The 24486-nt window shown below is 42.6% G+C and overlaps 1 protein-coding gene across 1 annotated transcript in view; it reads left to right on the plus strand.

The window, feature by feature from the left end:
* The window catches only part of BMPER (BMP binding endothelial regulator), a 387098-nt gene that overhangs the window by 156704 nt on the left and 205908 nt on the right, over nucleotides 1-24486 (plus strand). Inside the window, exon 5 of the mRNA XM_069215488.1 lies at nucleotides 22819-22909. Within this exon, the coding sequence (XP_069071589.1) occupies nucleotides 22819-22909 (91 nt within the window). The remainder of the gene's footprint in view (nucleotides 1-22818; nucleotides 22910-24486) is intronic.

Consider the following 24486-nt stretch of genomic DNA (forward strand, 5'->3'; position numbering starts at 1 on the left):
TACACTGTATTTAAAATACGGTGCACCATGGTGCAGGGTGGGGGGCAAAAACGTCATTATTTTTTATGCTATTGATGTACTCTGCAGGAGTATCGCCAAAATGTTGGTGCTACTCCTTCTGAGTACCCAAGTGCCCATTGTATTCAATTGCATGCCCCCTTTTAATGCCTGCTCTGAGCAGGCATTTAAAGTACCAAAAAAATACAATTTTATGGTCTCCCAAGGGGGGAACACTCCCTTTGCATACAGTATGCCTGACGCATGCAAAATGTAGCGCAAAGAGTTACAAAGTGGCACAATGCATGCATTGCGTCACTTTGTAAATATGGTGCTGCGTTTTTGGTCATCTAACGACACATTAGCGTAAAAAGAAATGACACTAATGTGCCGTTAGGATGGTGCTAGGGGCTCTTAAATCAGCCCCCAAATTCTTTGGCATAGATGCTACGTGTATAGAAAGCCACTCTTTTTCCCCTACTGCATGCATTTTTAGTGTTTGAGCAAAGACTCGCATTATGTCTACAGGAGTGTCATATATATACTTATACACAATTACTAGCAAAGGTAATATTTCCAGCTTTGAACTCTAATTCTACTATGGAAGGCATGCTGCACTAAGGAGAAGATTTATGAAAAGTGGTGCTGCACCTAGAGCAGTGCCACTTTTCTTGTGCCTCTTAGCGCCCCCCAACACCACCATATGTGCGCCGTATTTAAAATATGGCACACCATGGCAGTAGTAAGGGAGACTAGCATCATAATTTTTGCCGCTAGTCCAGTGCTTTGCAAGATGAGCGTAAAAAAATATGAAGCTAATCCTGCAAAGCACCCAGAGGCCCATTGTAACCAATGGGAGCCTCTTTTTAACGCCTGCACTTAGCAGGCATTAAAAAATGCAGATAAAAATGGCACAATGGAATCTCATAGATTCCTTTGCACCCTTTTTACAGCCCCCTAGTGCCGGAACACCCCCCTGGCATACATTATGCTTGGCACAGGCATAAAGTGGTGCAAGGGATTACTAAGTGGCACAATGCAAATATGGTGCAGCGTTTTTGCCCTTCCAACCCCACATTAGTGTAAAAAAAATGATGCTATGTGACACTGGAATGGCGCAAGGTGACCAGGTGAGTCTTCGTTTTTCTGATGTGCCTGGTTTGTGGGGTGATTTTGTGAGAAGGTTGCATGCTAATGCACACACTACCAGGAGAGCCAGAACAGATAAATACAGTGATAACAAATTCAACCACAAATGGGCTCTGAGAACCTCATTCACTTCAGATGACATCTGAAACAATCACCATCGGAGCAAAAGTAAGAGCATTTTCAGGTAAGGTTTTAGCACATATAACACAAAACCAATTTGTGTTGAGATACTAAAGCCCCATAAGAAAAAATTTTGGACACCCATTCTATAGTGCAAGGAAGATAAGTCATCTAAGTCGGGAAATGATTTCTGCATAGCTTCATTTTCTTTGTGCCAAACAGCTGGGGAGATTAGGAGGCAGGAGGCAGCATGGGACCATTTTCTAAATCCTAATGAGAAGTGGTTGCGGAGGCATTGAAGGCAACGCGGATTATGAATGACTGCTATGACATCTTTTCTGGAAGATGTCACTATCAAGTATGGCCATCTGAGTGGTCACAAGCACACTTAATTTGAAAATAATTGATGTTTGGAAACAGAAATGCGGTCTCGAATGTTTTTAAAGATATGTGAAGAGAGAGCTCATGGAAAAATGACCTATGTTAAACCTTGGTATTTGTTTTAAAATATTTGTTGGGTGCTGATGCAGCTGTAGGCTAATGCAGCTAACCTATAAATCTAAAGTGAAAGTGCAGTGAAAAAAAGAGCCCCCAGAATGTAAACGAGAATTCAGATATATGTTAAAAACTGCCATGCATCTGACAGGGAATCTGAAACTGATCGAAATAAATGAAAGCAAGATCAAGCAATCAATCAACCAATGGTACAGTTAGAGACAGTACTTGAAGAATCTCTTTTGGGAGGCACATGTAGAAATTAGTGTAGAGGAAGGACTTCCCTACAGCCTTGAAAGAGAACTACTAGGCTGGCACTGGATTGGGACTTATGTGATAGCATTAATTCTGTTCTGAAAGGACTACACCAGTTTTAGTTGGACCCGAGGATAATATTCAACAGGTTTGATTACAAGTACTGTGCAATAGGGCATAGTGCATTCCAAACCTGGTAAATACCTCCTATTCAAACATTTTCAGGCGGAAATGAGGTATAACAGGTGGAATTGGTGTTCACTGGAAGGTTTTTGAAGACCTGCTTTTTTCCAGCTGTTTTCCACTGAAAAATGTCAGCAGATGTTTTTATCTAGCGAAATTTGTCAGTGGAAACTTGCAAGGCTGCAATAATTATTTCACTATTCAGAATCCCAATTAATGCACAAATATGCATTTCTGTACAGAGTGAAATTTTCCTCATTATTGATAATCAAGACCAAAGGATAACTCACCATGTGCAAAATGTTTTGGAACAACCGCCTACTATACATGTTGAAATTGGGCGGATATTACCTTGCATTCTCTCTGGAATCTCTAATCAGAAAGAACACAATCCATTCGCAAAGAACAGCTCAGGATAATAAAACATTTTTCAAATTGTGCTTGACCCAAAAGTCTGAAATGTCATATAGTCAGCCAACCTAATATTTAATAAACAGAAGACAAATTCATTCAATCATATGACTGAGATTCTAGACGCCACATACAACAACCTGTAACACCAAGTGGTAAAACTCAAGCCGTGGGTGTACAGTATTATCTTGATCCCCTACAACCCTCACTACTAGGTTTTCTCAAGCCTACAGTGATAGAGTTCCTGTAGTTTGTGTAACACCCTTGACCTCATTGTTACACATAAAGTATAGTTATCAAACTATTATCATGCTTAGTTGCACTCCTTGGCACTCTGGGGTGGGAGATAGCTGGCGCATTGCTGCAACGTACGACACTAAAATAGATAAATCCATTTATTAGATTAAAATTGATTCGATCTAGGGAACGGTAAAATTGAGTAATATTTTAAAATGTAATGTGTTTTGTTTTTATGAAAAATTACACCTATTAAGCACATTACATTTGAGTTGCCGTCTGCATAAAGATTGTACAGGAAGTAGATCCACCCATATCTACAAAAGCCATACATAGATATATTTTCAATCCAGGTCCTAAAGTTAGGTTGTGAACTTTGCCGTGCAGCCCCTGCTGCTGCGGGACACAGTTCTTCTACGAAATGTTCTGCTTGAACAAGTCTCCCACAGGTGAAAAATGACATGAAAAGCCTAAGAAAAACAAAAAATATGCAAAATACTTGAACCATAGTAATCGAGATGTACACAAGATTACACGTCTATGAAAAAAAAAATCCTAGGCCTATTTAGCCAGGTTGCTAACATACTGTAACCCAAATTACAAGTTAACATGCTTGCCAAATGTTAGGGTCTAAGAATGAAACCACGCAGAGCTAATGCACCTGCTTTTGCAATCTTTAAGTAAATGGAGTGCCACAGACTCCGGTCACAGTAAACAGGTCAGTGAGTTAACTGCCCACTTTTATTGCATTTAGTTAATTGTAGCATCAGAAAATTGCATGTATGTAGCAAGTGCTGATATCCAGCAAGCCGCTTTGCTGGGATGGAACCCATGAGCTAAAGGTTAAACAAGGTGGCTGCAACAGATAGAAAAAGCCAACAAATTACTTTGCTAGCACTCGGTGTAGCCTGCTGACCTCAGCCTAAACTTAAAGTAACGGGCTTTAGTGTGCTAAAGCGCCTACTAAATGGCAAACATAATAAAGGGACCTACAGAGCTACCCAGGGCTGCCAGCATTTCACAAATCAATAAAGTTTGTGTCTTCTCTCACATTCCCTCACCCTTCACACCGCCAAGTGCTGTGTTTCAGAACATGATAACCACAACTCTCTGGTCTTCATGCAGAATATGAACATACTTTCAACATGCGTTATAAGAAAATACAACACCATTCCAACCACACATCATACATGATACAGCTTGCTAACCCAGATGCAGGCGTTTCAGTGCCCCACAGAAGATTCATGAGACCTATACAGATGCTACAATGCAAGACAACACAATACTTTCGAGATCTGTGGACGACAGCCAGGTTACAGGTTGCAAAGCCATTAGGTCTGGGTTATTAATGAAAATACAAGGCAGATTTACCAATGCTTCTTGTTTTGTGAAGTTGTTTTTCTGCTGTTTGTATTTCTGCCTGTGCACTTGGAGGTGTCTCATCAGTTGTCTCAGGACTGAGAACGCTCTGAGGTGTCTGCATATTATATTAATGTGTCTGCAGAGCAGAAGGCTCTGCTCACCGTCTCACAGTTACAATCTCACCCTCTGGATCATTGCGCTTAGGAGGGAGCAGTGCTGAGGAAGTCTTATCAGCAGGGCCACAGGAATTATGTGATTCAGCAGCCGCGGTCCTTTCTGCACAGTTAGGAATTTGCCACATTTGCCAGATAATCCACCATTTGCGTATAATTTGCTGAGTTTAACAAAAATGCTGTTTCTAGCAGGAACGAATCAAAACTTCCGAAAAGTGTGTTGCCTCGCAGGGGAACGCCCTTCGCAAAAGCTCACTAGCCCCCTTTTCGTTGCTTATTGCTGTGTTTGGCAGTTAAACGGGCACTCATGAGGTGAAACCTTTGCCCAGACAGTGTTCACGTGTGAAAATGGCACAGTGATGTGCCAGGAGTAATGTACAGCTAGTCTCGCTTTTATGAAATGTAGATGTTATTGTCTAGACTTAAAACATGCTCAAGGAACTGAGGGCCTGATTCTAACTTTGGAGGACGGTGTTAAACCGTCCCAAAAGTGGCGGATATACCACCTACCGTATTACGAGTTCCATAGGATATAATGGACTCGTAATACAGTAGGTGGTATATCCGCCACTTTTGGGACGGTTTAACACCGTCCTCCAAAGTTAGAATCAGGCCCTGAATGTTTGCCCCTGAAACCTGCAGCAATCTGCAGCCCGCAGATTTGAAGGGGCTCAGCCTTCCATCCTTTCGAAATTGAGCACCATTAATTTGCGTGACAATACCACCTGTAATTTACAGCGCTTAGAAATGGCAGAGGTGAGATATGAAGCGTTTTATAAAAAACGAATTCATTTTTATTACAGGCAAACTTCCATTGAAAAGCCTGTATCACTAAACTACAAAGCACATTGTGTCATACCAATTCTGATTGGAAGAGGCTTCGTGTTCTTTGTTCAGGACAGGGGTTGCAATAACGGCTAGTTACTGACTGTCCTCTATCCGATGTTTGTAGGCCCATAGATTTTACAGTGACCATTCAATCAGCGGCTTCCCACTACAAATGTGTAATAATACAACACCATTTTGATCTATATCCTTCCTATTTAAAAGCAAAGGATGACTGTTGAATAACTACATTGCTATCAGGGAGTGCCTCTGCCAGAGTCAACTGATGATGTTTGCGGTCGGGCAGTGAGATGCAGACACAATAATTCCATCTGTCTGCCGTGAAATGTATTAACGGTGAAAGGCTACAGTCTCTAGAGCTTGCAGCTGGAATATTCACCTCAGCTGAAACTGGTCCTGGGATAGCTGTCTGTGGGAAAAAAATGAACTTATGTTTTTACTAAGCCATTTCTGGGAATGTTCTCTGGGCACTGACACTGTAGTCAGCAGAAAAGAGTTACTTTGCTGAGTAAAAATGTAGAATTGTTCTGAACTCCGAACACTGTCTTTCTGAAACAAGGTTTCAAAGCTGTCAGCTTAGTCTACAGAAACAAATAGGGTTTATTGTCTTAGGTTATCAAAATGGCAAAGCATGCTTCTTAAATGACAATGCATGTTTATAAGGGGATTCTTACACAGTACCTTAAAGAGTTAGAAAGGCGTCATCCACCCCTGGAGTGTGCAAGAATTTGCAAAGCTCTAGAAATAATAGCATCTTACCACCTGACGGGGTTGGTAAATACCGAAAAGCATTGGCAAAGCCAACCAGTCTTGCCTTTAAAGCCAATGGGGACGTAAGATTTGATAATGCCTTTTTGTTGATGCTTCTTGTGCATCAGCAAAATGGAAAAAAAATGTTTTTTTGCTGATGCTGAGCAACGTTGACAAAAAGAAAAAGAAGAAAGTGCAGTGATGTGTACCTCTATATCATGCATGCACCCTTATGCTTCATGAGGTTATGGCTGCTAGCAGGATGACAAATGTGTGTGCATGAGTTGCCACAAATGCACCCCCATATTCATGATGAAACTGCTGTTTTTATTTTTTAATTTAGCGCTCCAAGATGGTGAGGAATAGGGGAACTAAATCAGTGCTGCCAAGTAGTAAGAGCAGCAAAGGGGGTGCTGATTCGAGTAGATGAAGAGCAACAGAGGTGCAGGGGTTGAAAATCCAAAACGGAGAGCAATGGAATAGCTGTTTTGGGGGTAGGGGAAGAACGATGAAAGTGTGGGCAGAATATGAGGAGGGAGGCAGCACATGAAGGAGAGAGCAAGAAAACACACACAATCATCCAATCAGAACACCATAAAACTGGTATGAATGTGGGACAAGAAAGAATAAAGAGAAAAGTCACTGAATACTAGTCAAGTAAGTGAGATAGACAAGAAAGTCATCCAACAAAGAGCAAGGGGAAGGCCGAAAGCCCACTATATGTTTATATTTTAATGCATTAGAGAACATAGGTATTCCAGAACACTTAGTAGTAGTAGTAGAAGCTAGAGCTGTCTATAGGCAAGACTAAAAAGGGCCCTTTTTGGGTCATGTGCATTCAGTGGTACCATTGGTGCTAGCTGGCACATTAAGACTGCTACCTTATCCTGTGTTATGGAGTTGACGGTCCTGGCTACACCAGAAAGTTGTAATTTTCTTAAAACAATCCATAGAGGTGCTTCCACGACATGTAACTCGTGCCCTAAGGTAACTATAACTTACGTCCTCACCATGCACTGCTAATTACTCCAGATATTACAGCACTCATGACATCTTTTATAACATCATTGATAGTAGCAGTGAAACATTTGTAGTAAAATTATTGAAGAGTAAACTGTGCATGGCAGGGCGTGTATGTGAGACGGCTTAGAAGCCACGCCCTTTTGTCTCCACTCCCATATACATTAGTGATATGCAACCCTTCACCCCATTTACCCAGGAGATGGACAGCTTGCAAAAGGGACCCCTCAATCACATTTCTTGCTCATTTTGGAGATGCATTCTTGATGCACAGGAATATGATCACATCTCCATCAAACAAAGAAGTACTTAATGAGTGCCGTTCCTGGCACTCATGAAGTGCAGGGCAGGGAGCTGCCGAAAATGCAGTTCCCTGCATCTGGGTGCAATAGTTTCATCTCTTTCCCTGCCTTCATGTCTGAGAGCAGGGAAAGAGATGAATACTTGGACAGCTCCCGCTTGCTGGAAGCAGAGTGTTTGCTTTTGCTTGGCTGAAGCTGTCAGAGCTCCCACCAAGCAAAAGCAAACATCTGCTTTCCAAGGTTGGAAACCTCAGGAGGTAGCAGGAGCCGGCCCTGGGGGAAGAGCCACGCCGCCCCTTCCTTTGCACGGGCCCACCCTTGGGAGATGGTGGTTCCTAGGGCTGTGTATGTCCCAGGAAGGGGAGATGTGTGCCCCCTCCTTTATTTAAAATGTTATTGGCCCTGGTTTGTTTTTAATTCACCATGAAATTCATGAATATTTGCGAATTTAGCTGTGATTTAAAATAAATGCTTTTTTGCCTCTGCGGGGTCCCAGGGCGACTTATGGAACAAATCTAGGGAGTTAGGGCCAGATGTAGCAAGATATGCTTTTGCAAGTCTGAAATTGCGAGTCGTGTGACTCGCAATTTCCGACTCGCAAAAGCATATGCAGAATGGTGTCTCAGACAACTTCTGCGACTCGCTATGGGGTCGCAAAGACCCACCTCATTAATATTAATGAGGTGGGTCGCTTTTTGCGACCCCATAGCGAGTCCCTGCACTCACAGGGATGGTGGCCTGCTGAAGTCAGCAGACCTCCATGTCTGTGACTGCTTTTTAAATAAAGCAGTTTTTTTTTTCATTTTGCAACCCGTTTTCCTTAAAGGAAAAAGAGTTGCAAAATGAAAAAAATACCGAAACCATTTGGTTTCGTTTTTTAAGAGTAGGCAGTGGTCCATAGGACCACTGCCTGCTCTGAAAAAATATTTTTGTCGACATTCAGAAGGGACCCCTTCCCTTTTGCGAATGAGTTACCACCAGTGTGACACTGGTGGTAACTGCGAGTTGCTTTGCGACCTCATTCGCGGTCACAAAGCAAGTCTGAATTGGGATGCGAGTCGCAAATAGGAAGGGAACACCCCTTCCTATTTGCGAGTCGCATTCCCAAATTGTGAGTCAGTACTGACTCGCAATTTGGGAATCAGCATCGCGGGAGGCCGTTTGCATGGCGCAAACTGCGTTTTTCGCAGTTTGCGACATGCAAACGGCTTGCTACATCTGGCCCTTAGTGTGCTCCTACCCTGCCCCCTTTTGTTTTTTTAGAATTTATTTTTGGGACTTTGCTGAAGCTGAGTCCCAAAATGGCTGCTGTCAGCCAATCAGATCTCTGCATGAGATTGGGATTATTTGTTAATTATTCATGCTTCTAGATACACAAATTTGGATTTCCTTGAATATCTCCAATACTACTGAATAGATTTACACCAAATAACAAAAAGGAAGATCTCAGGACCTAAAGCTACCTTTCTGCCAAATTTGGTGTAATTCCATTCAGTGGTTCAGGCTGTAGTCATGTTGAAAATCCCTATGGGAATTAAAATGGGAAACACACTTTTGTTTTTTTCTCAGCCCCCGTTTGACAGATCACCCTGAAACTAACCATGCACAACAAGATCCTTGGGCACACTTTGTTTGGAAAGGTTTGTGAAGATTTGTCAAATGGCACCAAAGATATAGCCAAGTCAAAAAATGATTTTTCAAAGGAAACTGGGTACTAACCATAACTACCTACTGTACCCAGTAGGTAATATCTATATATCTATCTATACAGATATCTCTATCTCTCTCTATATATGTGTGTGTGTGTGTGTATATATATATATATATATATATAAAACAAAACATGCATCAATAAAGCTAAAAGGCTTACAATTATTGGGTTTGCCAATGTTTATTTGACAAGCAGTGCTATGTTATAATATTCTCCAAAAAGCTCTGCCGTCTTATTATCTATTCTCACCTTTGCGTTTTGTGGTTTTTGGCTTTAGATCTTGTTGAGATGCACATGCGATAATTATAGACAAGTGTGTTAAAGCATTTAGGGCCACATGTACGAATATTAGGTTTTGGCACTCATAAATTGCGAGTCGCAAAACCTGATGTACAACAGTGTCAATGACACTGTTTGTGATTCCCAATGGGGTCGCAAATGAACTTCCTCATAAATATTTATGAGGTAGGTCGCAATTTGCAACCCCATTTGGAACTCACAGGGATAGTGGCCTGCTGGGGACAGCATACCACCAGGTCTGTGACTGCTTTTGAATAAAGCAGTTTTTTTTAAATGCAGCCCGGTCTCCTTAGAGGAAAACGGGATGCATTTCAAAAACGAAAATGAAAAGTTTTCTTTTCATTTGTTCATAGCAAGCAGTGGTCCGTGGGACCACTGCCTGCTCGGAAAAAATATTTCCGCTGCCATTCACAAAGGGGAAGGGGTCCCACGGGACCCCTTCCCCTTTGTGAATGGGTTAGCACCAATTTCAAATTGGTGCTAACTGCAATTGTTTTGTGACCGCATTCACAGTCACAGAACAATCCGACATCGCACTGCGACTCGCAATTAGGAAGGGAACACCCCTTCCTAATTGCGACTCATAAACCTATTTTGCGATTTGGTAAATAGATTACCGAATCGCAAAATAGAGTCTGTACATACCAAAGTGTTTTTTTCCTGTCGCAAACGGCCTGATTCTGCGAATTGGGCCGTTTGCGCCAAGAAAAATGGTATGTACATCTGGCCCTTAGACTTGTATCCAAAAGACATCATTTGATGCAAGACTCAAAAGCACTTAGGAATGTGCTTCAAAAAGCTTTATCATATGCCTTGGAGTATGCAGTGCTAAAATAAATTGAAAAGTGACACTGTGTCACCATTAACAATAATGGGACGGGAATGTTATTGTTTATTTCTACAGTGTGTCTATGTTCCAAATCCTTAACGGGTAAACACTGGAAAATCACTGATGTTTCTCTTCATGCATGCAACATGCCAACGCTTCCAAGCAGTACTGCCACAACTCCGTGGTGAATATACACACAGCACAAGTTATGGTTCGTCTGCTTGTCTAATTATATGTTTTAAGGCATTATGAACTGTCTGCTTTGTCACTCCCACCAGCTGACATCGGACATTCTTAAACATACTCCCCTGCACCACACATGAACAGTGCAAAAAACAAACATTGATAGAGGTCAAATACATGGAGTACAGTCATAGACAGAGCCACCTTCCACCATTCCACCTTGGACAAGCGTAATGTGTGCAAGAGTATGTTGCTGTGTAAACACATGGTTCAGGAAGTTAACACGAACAGTTTATCAGAAAAGAAATCAAAGATAAGACACTCTGCCCAGCAGGGGGAGAGACTTTCATCTCCCTGAGAGGCAGGAGGATGTTTGGTGTCTAGCCTGCTTCCATCCAGGCTGTGTACAGTCAGGCAGATTATTTTCATGTTCCCCTGAACTGATTGCAGATAAAACAGTCTCAGGTTGAAGAAGCTGCGAAGTAAGTATGGCAGGTGCTTGAATTCTTTGGTAATCCTACATCAGAGGGAAAGGCTGGCGGGTGTAGCCGGAAGAGGCTTCAGTGCTTCCCAAGTGTGGAATCAAGCTGAGGTTTCACACAGGGACCGAAGGGGAATGAAAAGAGACATTTCAAAAGAAAATGAGGAGAGTGCCTACAAGGGAATACTAAATAAATCCATATACCGTGATCTCTTATTAGTTCAACAAGGACTGTAGTTAGTCTCCAGCTCAAGCTTTGTTCTCACACAATGATCACTCCATTACGTGTGTCCAGTGCTCTTCTAATTTCCTGTGCTGATTTTGCCATCACTTCGTCTGCTGGGATGAATGCCCAGTACAGTGAAATAAAACCTAGGGCCTGAGCTATTCTCATTCGCAAACCAGGGATGTGCAATTTGCTCACCGACTGGTTTGCAAATGAGAATGAAACTTTGGATGCTGCGTATCTACCAATAAGTAGCACTGTGAATTATACATTCAGAGTGGGTTGCAAAATTTTTAGAAAGATTGTAGTTGGTGACTCAAGTGATTAGCTGCAAAAACAGAAATGGAGGCCTGCAAAAGATAGCAAACCACCCCTCCGACATGTGCATTCCCAAACTGGAAACACTTGTATGGAATGTCTATTACATGGATGGGTGCTTAAAAAAAAGCATCTGTTTGGTAAAACATCCGAGAGAGCAGTCGCCTCCTTTGAGGTGTGGATAACTGATCAATGGTTTGCAACCACATTGGTAGTTGTAAATCATTAACACATTACAATACTGAAGTGCAATTTTTGAAGGGATGACCTTTTCATGCCCCTTCCTACCTGTGATTTGGTATAGGCCAGCCATTTTTTAAGTCAAAAATGATTTTCTGGCTCACAATATGAGTTTAAAACATACCAAATGCCTTTTCCAGTCACATGCTCTGCAATTTTGTGAATTGCAGCATTAATAACTGCAAAATCGCTTGGTACACCATGTAGGAAGCTGGCCTGGTGTGTGGGGAGCACCTATAGTGTTATCACCTTATACCAGGTCCAGGTATTCCCTATTAGTGAGGTGCAGACAGTGTCTAGGAAGCCAGGGCAAGACTGCAAGAAACCAAAAGTGGACCCTGGAAGAGGAAGTCCTGTAAAAGAAGGGGACCAAGTCCAGTTCATGTTGGAGTGTCAAGTCGTGGCAGGAGCCACTACCCACCCGTCTGTGGATGCAGGACCAGGTCAACAGTGAATGAAGAGAGTCAGCAGTGCAGCACCAGAGCAGCTGAAGAGATCCTGAAGTAATGCAACCAATGTCCCATGCCAGAAGGAGGATTGTAGTCAGTCAGTGGTGTGAAAAAAAATCACCAACAAGCCTTGGCAAAGGCAAATGTTGCTGAAGAAGAAATACGGAGCTGCCAGGAACCAGCAAGGTTCAGGAGGACTCAGCCCATGGAGGGGAGTCACGGGTGACCCTCAGCAGTGAGAAGAGTCACAGGAAGAAGAGGCAGCCCCCACAGGCAACACACAGGCAGCAAGCACAGGAGTCGTGGTGAGGATCATGCAGCACACTTTGAAAAGAGTCCCACATCACTGGAGAATCATGCAGAGGGCTGTGCGTCACAGGGAAGAGTGCTGGGGGCTGGAGCTACACGGAGCCTGAAGATCCTTTGGAGGAGATGCCAACAAGTCTTGGTAGTTGCAAGAGATGTGGTGCACAGGGGTACTACCCTATGTGGAAAGGCAAGGGCTTACCATCTTTCAAGTTGGACAGCTGGTAGAGAGGACCAAGGGGACCACTCCAGACTACCATCTGATGCAGAATCCACGCAGCTCTGGAAGAGAGGAGATCCATGCAGGCAGTCATCATTGCAGCAGGTACCTGCAGATGCAGGGGAGTGACTCCTTCACTTGAAGGGAGATTCCTTCTTGATTCTCACACAAACTGAAGATTTTTCACCCTCAGTGGATGTACAGCCAGGGAAATGTTGCAGTTGCTTGTTAGAGACGTGAAAGCAATGTTGCAAATAGAGTTGTCACTGTGGATGCAGATTGCCTGTTCCTGAAGGGTCAAGTTGCAATTCAAGTGGCCAGAAGGTGAAGTAAACAATGCAGAGGAATCCTGCTTGAATCTTGCACATCGAATCAGAGGACCCACCCAAGAGGGAGACCATAAATAGTCCAGGAAGGGGGATTGGTTACCTAGCATGGTGACCACCTATCAAGAGGGGGCTGTGATGTCATCTGCCTGTCTTGGCCACTCTGATACTACCAGAGGACTCTGCCCACCTTGGATTCAAGATGGCAGAATCAAGTGGCCACCTGGAGAAACTCTGGGCACCACCCCTGGGGTGGTGATAGACATGGGAGTGGTAACTCCTCTCTCCATTGTCCAGTTTCGCACCAAATCGGGGACTGGAGGTCCCTGGACTGGTGCAAATCAGTTTATGCAAGGAGGGCACCAAATGTGCCCTTCAAAGCATACTAGTGGCTTGGGGAGGCTATGCCTACCAATCGATGTAACACGTATTTCCAAGACTGAGGGTGTTACCTCCCTCTCCCACAGGAAATCCTTTGTCCTTCCTTCCTCTGCTTGAGCTGGTCAAGCAGCAGGAGGGCAGAAACCTGTCTGAAGGTTGGCAGCAGCATGGGCTGCCCGGAAACCCCAGAAAGCTCGTAGGAGCAATGCTGGGGTTCCTCTAAGGAGCCCTAAGAGTGCGTGGAATCATACAGCCGATACTGGCCACAGTATTGGGGTATGATTCAGACATGTTTGATAGCAAACATCCCCAGGTTCAGAGTTACCATTATGTAGCTGGACACAAGTAGTGACCCGTGCCCAGTACATGGGTAATATGGCTTCCCCACGCTTATGATGTCCAGTGTAATGGAGCTGGAGTTTGGAGAGGCACACACAGGTAGCTCCACCCTACCCTCTGGGCTAGGAGGGCCTGCCATAGGGGTGACTTGTAGTGACCTGGTGCAGTGACCCAAAGTGAAAGGGTGCATGCACCTTTTCATGCAGGCTGCAATGGCAGACCTGCAGACACATTTTACATGGGCTTCCATGGGTAGAATAATACATGCATCAGCCCATGGAGAAACCTTGGTGCCCCAATGCCCTGGGTACCATATACTAGGGACTTATATGGGGCACCAGTATGCCAAATGTGAGGTGTGTGAAGTCCCAAGCAACCAAATTTAGAGGGGGAGAGCACAGTCACTGGGGTCCTGGCTAGCAAAGAACACAGTCAAAACAACACTGACATCAGACAAAAAGTGGGGGTAACATTGCTAAAAAAAGGTACTTTCTTACACCCCAGGACCCTTTTCTCTTATTGCAGATCCTCCCTCAACAGGCTTTATTTCCTATCCTAAATGCTGCGCTCTATGGGCTCTTCATTATTGCATGAGCAGGGGCAGAATAATGTTGTGCAGTTGCTTTCCACAAAACTATTCTGTCTAAAGTGCATTCACTAACTCACTATGTTTGTCCTTGCGTGAGCTGCATACAACGTAGCTCAAAAACATGGAGAGGTGCTTGCCACACTCTGTTTCTGAACTCTTCTGTCTATCTGTGGCCTAGACACTAATACAGTCAGAAAGTTTGTGTATAAGCTCAACATTCCCTTTGTCACGTTGCCTTCTCACACAATGTGCGTCATAACGCCATGGGCTACTCCATAATGAAACATACATGCGCATGCATCATCTTCACGCAAGACTATTCACCCTGACTCAGAGGTCTTTTTTCAACTCACTATTCCAAGATGGCAGATGCCAGTGTTGCAGTGGTAGGTTAAAAAATCTGCACGTAAGAACATAAAAAAAGAAACAAGTGGCCTAGTAGCAAATCAGAGCCTCCAAAGATATATATTTTATAAAACATGAGATGGGGGAAGGGGCTGAGAGAAAGGGAAGAGTGAATGAGGTGGGGTTAGGAAGTTGTTGTCACTGAGAAACAGCGGAATTAGGAGCAATGGAGGAGCAGTGGGGGTGTCTTATTATTTTTTAAAAGCCTGACAAAGAGGGATGGAGTAATCCATGAAATAACGGCGTAGGTACTGAGGAAGGAGCATGGAGAGCAGGAGAGTATGCAAGGGGAAGCAGCACACAAAGGGAGGAGCAAGAAAACAGATACACTCCTATAAAATACTGAAGGACTTGTGAGTAAAACCATTAAAAAGTAAGAAGGCAAATGAGATATCAAGCCATATAATCAAAAGAAGGGGCTGACTAACATCTCGCTATATGCATATAATTTAAAATATTAAAGACAGTGGGGCTTTAAAACCAGACAGAGCTAATGTCTTGAGGGGAGTCCTATTTAGGAGGACCCGTTTGTTCTAGTTGAGAGAGTAGCAAAGATACATCACAAAACTAATTTCGCAAGTTGGTAAGACAATTTAATAATGTAATAAATTAAATGTAACAAGTTGAAAACAATCTAGAGGATAAGCACACCACATAAGAACTGAAGCAACAGAATACAAACATAACAGCATGAATATCAGCAGACCTGATGCAAGGGTCGACAATTGCCAGCTTCAGAGGTTGAACAAAGTTAAAAGAAAACAAGAGATGGTTTAGAGATGAACCCGGTATAACACGAAATACGCGCACAGTTGTGACAGCCACTTGCAGATAACGAACAGCGATGCTTGGCAGTGAGGCGCACAAAACGGCGCTCAGCGTGATCCGGCGGAGGCCGTCAGCGGCTGGTATGCAGTGGGTGTCTCTTCCCAGGAAGGCCTGGCACCAGTCTTCGCTTATGTTTGCTGGATTGTTTACATTAGTAGTGGAGTGGATGAGAGCAGGGCTTCCCCTTCAGGAGAGATAAGGGGGATTCTAGCTAGCATTACCTGACCCATAGAGGAATGGCATTGAGCAGAAGCTGCCGGGAAGCACAGCCTCAGCATAGCAAATTTGAGTTTTTCAGCACATATCTACATGTAAATGATTCAGAGACACAGTGATCTTTGCATCTTTACATTCCTTTGACAAGGCTCCTGGGTGTCTACCCCTAACTGATTCGCTATTTGGTTTATGATAATCTGCCTGCTGAAAGAACTTCATGCAAAGAACAACTAAAATTAAATGGTTGATCTGTTTATGAAAATAGCCATTTAAAGTAGCATTATTACCCAATCTAAAATAATGTACATCTCCATAATTGTTTTATTGTGTGTAGTTTTATAAAGTGCAAACCAGAACGAAAGAGAGAATTAAAGCACTGTACATAACTGTGGAGCGATTAACTGCCTGTTCAATAAAGGCCCGTACGAAACTTCAATTACTCCTGGTAATTCGTCCAATATCATGTTACACTTTTTACACGAAATGCTGCGAAATTAAGCCTTCACATTACATGACATAGTTGATGAAATTTGAAATCCTATCCCAGGAGCTCCGGAGCTCCTCGATTGGACAGAGGCACTTGTGTTATTTCGTGTTGTTTTCTTTTAGTACGAATAGTATCCTCACGTCCAAAAGTGACACTGACACACCTCGTTCTAGAAAAATCACCAGAAAATACCTAATTAGTTTTTTGCGTAATTTCACATAATTTGTCCAAAAATTAAACAAGAAACATAAAAGAAATGTTCAAGTCAGATTATTTCACACATATATATATATATATGTATTTCACATATAACCACTTCGCATATAACAAAATCATATTAAATGATGCATGTTTGAGGATTAGAATAAGTGTCACCTGTATCACCTGTATGTGCACATATAGTTTTGGTCTGTTGTACACATAGTCCGTGAGCCAGGTCAGAATTATAAATAGCCCGCTGGCCTATCAGGACTGGGAGCGTGCATATCTGCAAGAATGACTGGCAAGGTATTTATTTGTATTTTTGTTGTGAAATACCTGTTGTCCTTCTGAAAGAGTCCGTGGGCCGGGAGTTCTGGCATGTTGTGAGAGATTCGGGTATGAACCAAGATATCAGTCTCGAAGACTTAAAGATGTGTCATATTTCCATTGGGTACCAGTCGATGCATTTAGGATTGATGTGATGTGGTCATAGAAGCTTAAGCTTGCATTCAGGATGGATTAAGGACATTTTTCAAAGGAGCCAATTGAATTATTGGAAGTCATTTAAGTAGAGTTCCACGGCCATAACTTGAGCTATGAATTTGAAGATAAGCTTGTTTACGAAAAGGGGATGCAGCTCGTGTTGTGCAGAAAAAGCAATATTCATGATGTTAGAACAACACAGTCGAAACCAAGGACTATGGTGGTCATTCTGACCCTGGCGGTCTTTGACCGCCAGGGCGGAGGACCGCGGGAGCACCGCCGACAGGCCGGCGGTGCTCCAATGGGGATTCCGACCACGGCGGTAAAGCCGCGGTCGGACCGGCACCACTGGCGGGGTCCCGCCAGTGTACCGCGGCCCCATTGAATCCTCCGCGGCGGCGCAGCTTGCTGCACCGCCGCGGGGATTCCGACCCCCCCTACCGCCATCCAGATCCCGGCGGTCGGACCGCCGAGATCCGGATGGCGGTAGGGGGGGTCGCGGGGCCCCTGGGGGCCCCTGCAGTGCCCATGCCACTGGCATGGGCATTGCAGGGGCCCCCGTAAGAGGGCCCCTACATGTATTTCACTGTCTGCTGCGCAGACAGTGAAATACGCGACGGGTGCAACTGCACCCGTCGCACAGCTTCCACTCCGCCGGCTCGATTCCGAGCCGGCTTCATCGTGGAAGCCTCTTTCCCGCTGGGCTGGCTGGCGGTCTGAAGGCGACCGCCCGCCAGCCCAGCGGGAAAGTCAGAATTACCGCTGCGGTCTTTCGACCGCGGAACGGTAACCTGACGGCGGGACTTTGGCGGGCGGCCTCCGCCGGCCGCCAAGGTCAGAATGAGGGCCTATATATTTTTTACAATTGCAAGAGAGATGCCTATGGAGGTAATAGTGTGGCAACATTTCTGGATGGGGAGGAATAACTAAGTGGAGCACAGCAAGAAAAATGAGTTTTCTGACAATTTAGTTTGAGGTGGTATTGTGACATCCAGTGTTGAATTTCATAAAGACCATGTACAAGGTGGGGTATGTCTTTCCTGGTGGACCTTTATGTAGGGCCAGTTGTTCAGTGACATTTTGGTGTATCCATACACCATGCCTTAAAATTCATTAAGCTGTTGGCTCTTTGTATAATTTAAAAAGGGTCAGGCCAAGAATCAAGACCTATGGAGATCTGAAAAAGTGGGCTCAAGGTTGGAGTTCGGTTTCCCGTAATAAATGTTTGGGAACAGTCACGCAGGGGGGTTGCAAATCAATTCAATGTCCCAGAGCCCCATGTGTACCATCAATATTATCAGTAGGACACTAAGGACAACTGTGTTTAACACTACTAGCAAGTCGAGAAGAATCAGAAGGCAGGTAGGTCCTCTGTGAAATATGCATATACTTCTGACTTTATTTGGAGTTGGATGTGTTATGTTTGTGCTTGTAGGTTTTCATAATGTAATTCTTTGGCAAGTACGTTTTGGGAACATTAGGTCTTTGCAGAAGGATACTGTGTATCATTGCATTCACATATCTAAACACATCTTAAGAATCTGACCGTTCAATTGAACTTATTTAGTTTGCTCTCTAAGGTTTTAGACACAGTTTTGCTTCCCGGTTAACATCATCTCTTATTATAACATACTCTCTGTGTAAGCCTTTGCAGGATGGATTCCTAGTAAATGTAAAATGCCCCTGTACTCATCTTCTCTGTCTCCTCAATGACAATGCAATAGCTGGCAACTGGTAAGATGTCATGAAGTGACATTTAGGTAGTCCTGTTTCTTCTGTCACAAGTATTTAGACTTACATTTTCAATTTCACATTCTTAAGCTTTCCACTCACAGTATCGTTAGCACTGTTGACTGAAAAAATCAGGATTGATTAAAGTCACCTTGTGACTAGGTGCAGGTGACAACTGTCCATTGGAGTTTGTCTTTCTGGCTTTAATTCAAGTTTGTGTAACACCACTGCATCATGCAATTATCCCTTAGTGGTATATGGATACTTTTCAAATAGTTCTGTTGCTGTTTTTCTCTTGGAACGCCAACTATTTTAAACATAGTCAAGCCACCTCTTAAATCCAATGGGCCCTGTAATAGCAGTTACTGAACCCATTAGAATTAAGATATCTGTGGGAACACTACTTACCTGTTTCTTTTGACATGGGGATTTCAGCAGCTAAAAGTAGATAAAATTCAGGTAGAATTGAAGAATTACCAGGAGAATCAGACCTGAAATTACTGACCTTTGGGTAATTCCTCATTTCTAAAGAGACCCTCAGGTTTACATTTGTAATCCTCCCAACAACTCCAGTCCTCCAGAGTTACTGGTAGCACCTCCTGCGAAATTCAGTGGAGCCAAGTTTATGGGGACGATTAATAAGTCACTCGAATTCAGGGCCATACAGTCATAACTAAGTACCAACAGATGCTATGTTAGCTACTTCACATTGAGTGTTAAACCAAAAATTCATTTTATCTTTATGGCATTCTCAGAGGATGTGATTGTTGTGCTTTTTCTGAAAAAGATCTGCCTACATAGCAACATCATGGGAATTCTTAGCACTTTGCTGTTTCCAAGCATGAACCACGGGAATTATAATTTAAAATTCTTAGGTCTAGCTACATCCTAGCATTATAGCTGTGTGTATCTTTTTGGAAATACTTTTAAACAGTTGCATACAATAGAGACTAATACAGTGTACCTTTACGTGAAATTTTAAAGATAAGTACCCTTTAATACCAATATTACAAACAAAATTATTGTGTTGACCCGAAAAATGAACATTCAGTTGCACATGTATGCAAAAGGTAAAGTCCATGTGTCTTCTGCTGAGTGCAGCACAAGTGTTTTGTGTTTAAGAAATTGTCCTACACTGGTGAAGATCCACCTAAATAGCAGTATCGCTGGAACAATATTTTGGTGTTTACAGGAGAACTTCAGGAATTGTAACTATGAGTGTGCAGTTCTCCCTACACACAACTTGAATAGTTGTTAGCTTCAGAGGCACATATCAGAGACTATGAAAGCTTTAGGTCAAACCCTATTTAATAAAGATACCTACTATAATCAAACGAATTCTAAATATTTTGATCTAAAATCAGTACATACATACTTCTTTTAGACAAATTGTAAAGTCTATATATAATAAAAAAGGAATTACAAATTTTGTCACAGCTCGCTCGTTACAGCTGTATGGGTGATACTTCAATATCGGCCCTTGAGATGCTGATGTGAAGAGAACATAGATCACTTTTTTGTACTTGTTTGACTGCAAACGTTTACTCAAATGCATAGTAATCATGAAGTACCTTGAAAAGTGCTGCCAGGGTCAGAAAATTATTCATAAACGTTTCTCACTATCGACTCCAAGCAAAAACTGTTGTTTTGGTCTCAATAAACAATTAATGTCTACCATGCAAGCATGGATTCCCTATGCCTGTCCTTGACAAAATATGCTAACATCCTTCTCTGTGGAACCAGAGGGTGATGCATGTAAGGGGTTCTTCTCAGAAGGTCTCTTTCATCTGCCTCACTCTCCACTCCCTAAGCATCACATTGAAGGTACTTTGTCTACTGTTCATCGACCAGAAAACTTGTATCAACAATCTAGAGGGCACAACCAATAAAACACTATACCTGAAACATTGGGAGAAAAACAATTTTTCCAGTTTGAAGAAGAGCGTAACCTTTAAGGAAAACGAAAATATTGTGCAGTCACTGGCACTAATGAACGTCCCTTTGAATGTGCGCTTACTATATAAATTATAATCCATAGAGAAAGGGGCATGTTTTGTGGACTTGGGATTTCTGGTCCACTATGAACAAGATGTGCTTCAAAGATTTGGCACTAAGTACACAATATGCAATCCCACAAAATCACAATCTGGATTTGTGCATTGTGGTTGGGTCTTGGAAGCAAGGGGCCCTGGGTGGCAAATCTGTGTATTATGAAATGCCATTGCCCTAATGAATATGTAGGAGCCAGGCACGTCTGACTCCTTCATATTCAGCTGGGATCCACATCTTTCACTCTTGAGCTACAGCTCAGCATGTGCTTGTGGGTGTTTGTGTGTATGTAGGTGAACGCATGCATGTGTGTGTGTGTGTTTGTGTGTCTCTCCTTGCTTGCATGCACCATTCCAATTGAATCAGGCTTTCGTAACTGCTTTTATGACTCACTCTTTGGAATACCCACTCTTTGTATAAATCAATAATTCTTCTGTGCAATCAGGGGGTGCATCTACTGTGCACAACACAGCCAGTTATACACAAGTCACATGTGCTTCATGTGACTCATGCTCACTGTTACATGCAAACATTAAGGATTTCCCAGCATTAGCTTCACTTAAAGCTAAAAACACTTTTCAAGTCTGACTTATACCACACATTAATACTATTATGTACTATAATGTGGATAGGAATAACCTAATCTTACATTTAGTCTTATGGAAAGTTAAGGGACAACCATCATAAAGAACCTTTTCCAGCCGAATTGACATGCCTTACTCATGCTATTCACTGCAGTCCGCCTTAGTTTGGCCCTCTAAAGCCATGGAGCAGACTGGAGCTTAGCTGACATCAACGTGACAGCGATTTGAGAGATCATACAAATTGGCCTATTCCCACGATTGGAGTATCATGGGCCAAAGAAATTGTCATATTAAGACTCAGAGCAGAAGCTCTGATATGTGGTTTTTCATGCTTTCTTCTCATGTACAGGCCTTTTCATTCACGTGGAAAGACTCCTACAGTGAATCCCACCCATCCCATATACAGTTTTTGCAGCTTAATCGTTCATAATAGGTGAGCATGGTGACCTTAACTTGACACAACTTTGAAAAATATCTTTGCCAAACATTTTGTAAAAGTGTTCGACTCAATACTTCTAGTCACACCGCAAAAAATATAATCTATAGAAAATGAAGTATCTGCGTTTTAATGAAGAAATAAGACCTTTCAGAGGACAACCATTTTTTTAGGTGTAGCAAACGTCCTGAAACACTATGTGCATGCTATTGTTTTGGGATAAAGTGTTGTGTCTCCGGGAGGAAGTTTTTTTAGGTTCAGACTTACACCTGACACCGACATCAGCCACTCTTCTCCTCTTACCCATCTTCATTATGATGATGATTACATCACTTAAAAAGAATGAAGACACGGCTTCATAATTTCTTTATTAGTTGGTTCAGAAAAGGTTGCTTTAAAGTCAACCCTTTATGTGAGAACAGAAACCTGCCTCAATGACTCATCTTTTGAGACATTCACAGAAAAAAGCAATGCTGCTACGCACAGCTATATATGGAACTGTTTTTAAAAGCACTGTGCTCAACTTTCTGAACCTCCTGTCACACCAGTCTTGTACGAATTGTTACTTAGTGGCCTGTGCCACATTCTCATGGCCGTGCAAAATTTGAACTTTGATTATTATTTTATGGGTGGGAACTACGTGTTTTTAGGGTTATTTCTTTTCAGAGAGGGTTGTTATTTTGTGAAATCTTTTAAGGTGTTGTTTAAACGAAACTCATGAATATGGGGTCCCTGTGTAGTTCCTTCGTTAGTTTTATCTACTGTTGTTTCTGTACCACGCTTCTTTTCTATACATTAAAAACAACATTACATCGATGAATAAAATGATGTCTGACTGCTAATATATATAATATGAAACCGTGAAAGAACCCAATTCTTGCAAAGCACCAGTCTCCTTAGTCGCGTTCGAGTAAACAAGATGCTTCTGGGCCAATGACCCACCTGCCAAGTTTCGCCGGATGTGAGTCGGAGCAGTTGAAATATTAGACTCTCAAAACAGTAATGTAGACCCAAAAGCCAATTCAAACATGAAGCCCTCGAGGTATTGGGACGTCTTGTACATGGACATTATAACTGTGTGAAACGCTTTAGACATACACAAGGAGCAGAAGTACCTCGCTTTGTTGGCTGCGGACTAGTTTCTATTGCATATGTGTGGTCCAGGCAGCCCAGTAATGAATGTTTGTCGTTCTCTTGCAGGAAGGAGTTGTTACTGAGTTTGCAACACAGTGTGTTGTTCATTGTAAAAACCCAGTGAGGCAGACGGGGCTGTGCTGTCCAACCTGTCCAGGTAATTAGTTTTTAGATGGCGGTTCCATTGTTGGCGAATTTATATTTTGTGTTACATTTAAGCAATATGGAAACATCCACACTTTATTTGTAAAATGTATAGTTTTGTGGTGCAGCATTTCAGCATGGGCAAGTGGTACAGAGTTATTGTTTCATGAGCAAGTGTCATAGATACAGTTCAGAAAATGTGCAATTTTCTCTTTCAAACTAGCGTGGGCAATGTGGGATGTACACAATAGTGCCTCTTGGAATATTGTTCTCTCCTCAAATAAAGGCTCATCGGTTCAGCGTTGGAACCAATATTAAGAAATGTCTCCAGATCTAGACGGTCTATACACATCTTTTTGTGGCACCCTCTGCATATCAGAGTTTTAGCACCATCAACCTTTGTCAGTGGGCAGGACCACCCGGGGTAGAAATTATTTGTTTCCTTTGAGCAGTTTACTATGTGAGGTGTTGATGTAATCTAGCACAAAAGTGCAGGTCAGATTACCCAAAATGCCACTACACTTGTGTTTAAATGCCTGAAATTATAGGGCACGGTTTCTCCAAAAAGAACCCCCAATCTATTGTAATATTTTATTTCAATGTATTGTGGTTGACAATGCTTATTTGTTCTTAAACAAAAGCATAAACATCTCTTTTACCATGTAGAACTTGTGGATTAAACTCTACAGGGCTCTATGGGGGTTATTACAACTTTGGAGGAGGTGTTAATCCGTCCCAAAAGTGACGGTAAAGTGACGGATATACCACCAGCCGTATTACGAGTCCATTATATCCTATGGAACTCATAATACGGCTGGTGGTATATCCGTCACTTTACCGTCACTTTTGGGACGGATTAACACGTCCTCCAAAGTTGTAATAACCCCCTATGTGTATTACTGCAATGATGAGTGCTTGATCATTTCAAACAAAAGGACATTCAAGGCAGAAATCAGTAGCCATTAATAGTCTGTCCGTGATATGGGAGGTGCCCACATTCAATCCCCTAGTGTCCATTGCATAAAGGATGACAATGGGAGGAAAGTTTGACATGCAATGCTACCCTAGTACTGCGATTTGTACAGTGGAAATTGTCTCACAATTGATGCACCAACTTTTCATATAGAATATTCATCCCATGGAAATGAGTGTGGCTCCCAGCTGTCACCTGCAACAGTCTTTAACTTGTATTCTCTGGTGGTGTTGTGATGCTAGTGAGTTGAGTTGCAGGTTATGATGTGCCCTGTCCATGTATTGTATTTTGTTCTAGTCCATTATTTTTATAGCCCTTCAGTATCTCTGTTGAGGCTACAAAATGCTCCCACTTTTATCGGTTCTTAGTTGCTCTTTTCATAGGCAGTACTGGTCACTGCCAATCCTGGGGGTATGAGCGATCTAAGTAACCAGCATCCATAAGCTGTGTAACAACTTCAGATACTGCTGGGACACTACACATACATCAATATGGTAAAATGGACCCTGTGGAATATTTTACCAACAGCTATTGCAGAAATGAGTTACTTTCTATAATCACCTTTTCCCAGAAGGCATAATATACCTCCCCCCAGGTGAAAGTGATGTATTATGAAC

The sequence above is a fragment of the Pleurodeles waltl genome, chromosome 2_1, assembly GCF_031143425.1.
Source record: "Pleurodeles waltl isolate 20211129_DDA chromosome 2_1, aPleWal1.hap1.20221129, whole genome shotgun sequence".
NCBI classification, from domain to species: Eukaryota; Metazoa; Chordata; class Amphibia; order Caudata; family Salamandridae; genus Pleurodeles; species Pleurodeles waltl.